Genomic DNA, 5176 nt, shown 5'->3' on the forward strand with positions numbered 1-5176 from the left:
CTTTGGAGCCTGGTCTGGGAGCCAGTCAGTTCTCTTCATCAGGCTGGGGGGCAGGAAGAGCAGCAGCTGCTAAGCAAAGCCACTCCTCCAGGCTCAAGCAGCAACTGCTGCTCTTCCTGCCCCCCTGGGAGCAGAGACTGATTACTGCAGGTAACCAGACCTTTAGCAGCTGACCAGATGCTGCCAGGTTCCCTTTTTGACCAGACGTTCCACTCAAAAACCAGACACCTGGCAACCCTAACTGAGTAGGCAGGTGCTCAAAACACAGCATCTCCATCAGCAGAGTCTTCACTGTACTCTAGCATTAACTCAGTATCACGTCAAAGAGAGCACTTACTGGATTACCATTTTTATTTCCTGTAGCATCTGTTCATAGGTTTTTGTTTTTATTTTTAAACAGAGATACTATCCATGTATTGGCTTGGCTTAACCTTGTTTAGCATGGAGATCTGACAAGATCACAACATCACATGTCCAGTATAATACCAAACTCCCATTGAAGACACTGAATATCATCACTAGAAGTTAAGAATTTGGCCTTCTGAAGTCAGTGGAAATTTTTCCTGAGTTTAAGAGTAGAGCTTTGAGCCTTAGGTTACTTCAAAGCTGATATATTGGTTAAAGAGAAATCAGAGTTTGTAATTTGTCTCATTTGCCATAAAAGAGAACACTTCTTTTCCTTGCGCTGCACCCCACAATATTTAAGATTATTATAATCAGCCAGATTAGATGGGTCTTTATTTCTGCTTAGTCAGTGAACACATCAGCTGGTTATATTCTTTTTAAAAATCTAATTTTATTTAGTCCCCTTTAAAATCAAAATGTGGTTTTAGGTAGGTAACATCTTTTCAGGGTAACAAAACTGTAATGTTTCATAGATTTTTATATGGAGATATTTCACTAATGAAGTAATCACCCCAAACAGCTACTAAAAATGTCCTATGGCTTTCCCCCAAGCCTTCTGCCCCTCCCCCAAATATTTCTTAAAGTGTGCTGCCACCTTTACCATACAACCTGACAGTCTCAAACAGCAACAAAGACCTTTATTCCAGGTTGATCAGCCTCTTAAGAGCCTGTGAAATTCTTCTGCTAAAGAAAATTAAATACAAGTGCATTTTGGGATGATGCAATATGTATACAGAATTATCATCCTGCCCCGTAAAACCATACCTTCACCTGTGTCTGTGTGGGGTTTACTAGAAATCCAAAGCAGGAGCTTTTCAGGATTTGCAGTTGGAGAACAATACTGTACTACTTCACTAATAGAACACCCAGTGAAATCACTAGGGATTTTGCTGAGAGAGGAGCATGGGATCTGCCTCTAGACTTGTATGTTTACATTCTTCTATGAGCCTTTTATTTCTGGACTATCCAGACAATAACTATGCTCTGTGAGCAGGCCAGACTGCTATAGGAGAGTGCCGGAAGGAAAGAATATTAGCCTCAGGATAAGCAGCGGTCCCTCTTCACCTGGTAACTGAGCAGGGGTTACTCCAGGTTAACACCTGGAGCCAATTAAGAACCTGACAGAACAGGTTAAAAGACTTCCTCAGGCAGTCAGAGGCATGATAGGTGTTGTGGGAGAAGAGCTGAGTGGAAGCTGACAAGGACCAGGAAATGAACCCCACAGGTATAGAGATTGGGGAGAAACTCTACCCTAAACAGGAGCTAAGGACTGTTCCACGTCCAAAGACCTGAAGAAAAGGACCCTTCTAGAGAGGAGAGATTGAGCCATGTGTTTGCTGTGGTGCTGTCATGCCCAGAAGGGCTATCAGAGACTAGGGGTTCTCCCTCCTCTGTCAGGAGGGTTGGGAAGAATCTTGCCCAAGCAAAGTGGAGGCAATAAGCCAAGGGGCATGGGCAAGTAGCCCAGGGAAGGTAGCAGCTTTTCCTGGGAACAGGCAGTGTGAGGCTTCTACTTGTAGGATCCCTGGGCTAGGGTCCAGAGTAGAAGATGGGATTAGACCCTCCCACCCCCTTTTCCTGGATGTCCACTGAGGCCAGAAGCCCCCAGTGAAGTAGTAAGGACCTAGGAGGCCCAGAAACAGGCAGGCCACTTGGAGACAGAATTTCCCCACCAACTATAAACAGGCAGGAAATTCTGAGAGATGAGACTCGATCCTGACCCACCCCTAGAAGGGAGCATGGGACCCACTGAGGTGGAGAAGAAGTCCTGTTACAGCTCTTACCAGCCTTAAAGTTGCTTGTTCTTCAACCAATGTCCTTCAAGATTCATGAAAATTAATGGAAAAATTCCTCAATTTTGTGGGCATTTGAGTCAGATTCCTAGCTGAGTTTTTGCAAGTCAAAAGCAAATAACTTAGTTGGAGGACAGATACAGGAATTTCAAATCAGAATCATACATTTTCTGAGGACCAAATATAAGGAAGCAAAACACAGTTTTAAACAAATAAAGATTTATTTCTCACTTAAAAAAATAGAGCATATATGGGGGTATGCAATATAAAGATCCAAATTCTTGCAAAGAAAAACAGAATCAGATTAGACATTTAATGCCATCCAGCAGCAACCTTTTTTAAATAAGTGTGCTTTAAGAAGTCTAAGAAATTGTGTTGTTTCTATTCATATCACAAGTCCTCCTATAACAGCAAGAAAATATTTCTCTGTATGTATAAAACACAGTAGCACAATATGCTTTATAAAAGCTAGCATATTCAAAGGAAAGAAGGCAGCAATTGTCTCTTATGCTTTCCTTATAATGTGACATTGTTTCCAAATAAGTAGTAACAGACATTACAAATGCAATTCCATAAATATATATAGACATTAAATTAGATTTGTTATAAAGGTTTTCACACTATACACCTCTACCTCAATATAACGCTGTCCTCGCGAGCCAAAAAATCTTACCGTGTTATAGGTAAAACTGTGTTATATCGAACTTGCTTTGATCCACCGGACTGCGCAGCCCCACCCCCGCAGCACTGCTTTACCATAGTATATCCAAATTCGTGTTATATCGGGTTATGTTACATCGAGGTAGAGGTGTATTTATATATTCCGTACTATATATTTCTGTGGCTCTGAAAAAAATATTATCTTAATTTATTAGCTGTACAAAATTAGCTAGGTAACAGACGAATTCCCTGTTATCGTTGTGAATGTGCCCGACCAAGTGTTCCAAATAGTCTGTCCCAGTGGGTGAAGTAAGGAGCATAGTTACACTTGAACTTCAGGTGATGGAGATCGTGATGCGGAGCTCCTCCATACAAGCCAAATGGCATCAGTCTGTTTGTTGACCATGGAAATTCATAGCCTGAATGATCCTCCACTGACAGCCAGATATTAACAAGGAAGAAAATCATTTCTGTCAAAGGATGGCAGTTCAGCAACACTGGATTTATGGCAGCAAAAAATCCCAGTGAAAGTAACTCCCAAACACTTAAGTACTGTGTGGTAAGAGCAAACGTAGATACATGCTTATGATGAACCTTGTGAAAAGTCTTGTAGAGCCAAGGCACCTTATGATGAAGCAAATGCCACAGAAAATACTGGAAGTCAAAGAGAAGCAGGCAAACAGTTACATCCAGCAGGACCCTCGGCAGCTCTGGAGCCATTACTGGTATATCCACTGGTCTCCAGTACCAATGAGCAAGTGTCGCTGGGAAGATAAAGACAACGTGATGATAGACACATTGAATCATACAAGGTACCATCATTCCCAGAGTTGGATAACTCAGAGACTGGATTTTGTATTTTCTCACAGCTGGTACTTTAGTGCTTAAGAAGTCCAGTGCAACGTAAGGAAGACAGAAAGTCATGTAAACTGTAAAAGAAAACAGCACTGGAAAGTAAGGTGACTTCAGCAATTGCTCCTTTGCTTTGACAAAGTCCCAGATGAGCTGCAGAGTGACTGGGTCTAGCCTCTTCTCCATTCCGTAACTGAGCAGCACTCTGTGGTGCACGCTGCAGTTCATGTTGATGCTGTCTGAAGCTGCTGTGATTGTGCTGCTTTTGTAAGGCTTTACCCCACCCAGTTAGTGACATCATAAAAATGTGGTCGCAAGCACTCCAGAAGGAAATCTCTCTCTCTCAGTCCAAAAACAACAAAGTGCATTACAGTGTCAGAGCTGGTAGATGTGTCTCATTAGCCCATCTATACTGGAGCCTAATTTTGTAAATTGATGAATAGTTACAGGACAAGGCAATCATTAATATACCAAAAACCCCTCACTGATTATATGAATGATAACTAGAAACAAACGAGTGTGCTATCCCTGAACACTACAAACAGGAGAAAAGGTTGGAGTAGGATTTTCTGTGCCACTTTACCCCATACATTTTAAAGAACTGTCATTGTATCATTTTGTAAATTAAAGCAGTGGCAGCTCTGCCTCAACACCCATAGCTACACATTAATCAGGTCAAAATGTTGTATTTTTTTCTATAATTCATACTAAAAGATTTACCCAATTTAAACCCCACATTTGATCCCCAAACTCTTATGAGGTGAGAAGGATAGAAATTGGAACCCAGGTCCACACATATCTTGCAAACTGCCGTTCTAGGGCAGGGTTCCCTCACCTCGGATTCCTCTCTGTAAAAAGTCCTGACACACTCTCCTTCCAAATACATCACCATGTGCTTTAGTTACCATATGCTAGACAAGTGCTTGTCCCTAACAGCATAAGGCTTTTACCTTCTGCCCAGACACGGGGCTTGGGTTCCCTGGCCTTTTCTTCCAGCCTTTCCTACCATATCCCCCTTCTTTTCACTGTCCTCTGCTGACAAGCAGAATCACTTTAACTGGTTAATCACCTGGTGCTCAATCAATTATCTTTTCAATTTGTCCAATGTGGGGATGTTTAAAAAGTGCACAAAGCAGTGAGTCTGTTTTAGGCTACTCGCTCCTAATCTCCATAATGGGCACAATCAACCCCGTAAATCAAGCTGTGGAGCTGAATTTGTGCCTTTGGCCCACATCTGTCTAGTTCACAGCATATATTCAGGTTGTGATCCTACACCCACTAAAGGAAGTGACATTGATTTAAGCTGGGTGCAAAATTGGGCCATTGGTTATTTTATTTTATTTAAATACATCATCTCACACCAAACTGAGGTGTTTTTGTCAGTCCACATCAAATAGTACATTAACGCACACCAGGGAACTTTTAGTATGCACCAGCAGGGTCCACACGGGCCAGTTAGCACAAAA

General features: G+C 42.0%; 1 protein-coding gene across 1 annotated transcript; it reads right to left on the reverse strand.

Annotated features, from left to right (window-relative positions):
• Positions 1-2429: 2429 nt before the first annotated feature.
• CH25H (cholesterol 25-hydroxylase) lies at positions 2430-3960 on the reverse strand. The gene has a single exon (XM_050959697.1). It carries the CDS (start codon positions 3936-3938, stop codon positions 3111-3113), a length of 828 nt encoding a protein of 275 aa, XP_050815654.1. The 5' UTR covers positions 3939-3960; the 3' UTR covers positions 2430-3110.
• Positions 3961-5176: the final 1216 nt, after the last annotated feature.

This window comes from Gopherus flavomarginatus, chromosome 6, assembly GCF_025201925.1.
Source record: "Gopherus flavomarginatus isolate rGopFla2 chromosome 6, rGopFla2.mat.asm, whole genome shotgun sequence".
In the NCBI taxonomy this organism is placed as follows: Eukaryota; Metazoa; Chordata; order Testudines; family Testudinidae; genus Gopherus; species Gopherus flavomarginatus.

Bases quoted from the DNA above. Each gene is read 5' to 3' on its own strand.
- CH25H (XM_050959697.1), bottom strand. From the start codon at position 3,938: ATGAACTGCAGCGTGCACCACAGAGTGCTGCTCAGTTACGGAATGGAG.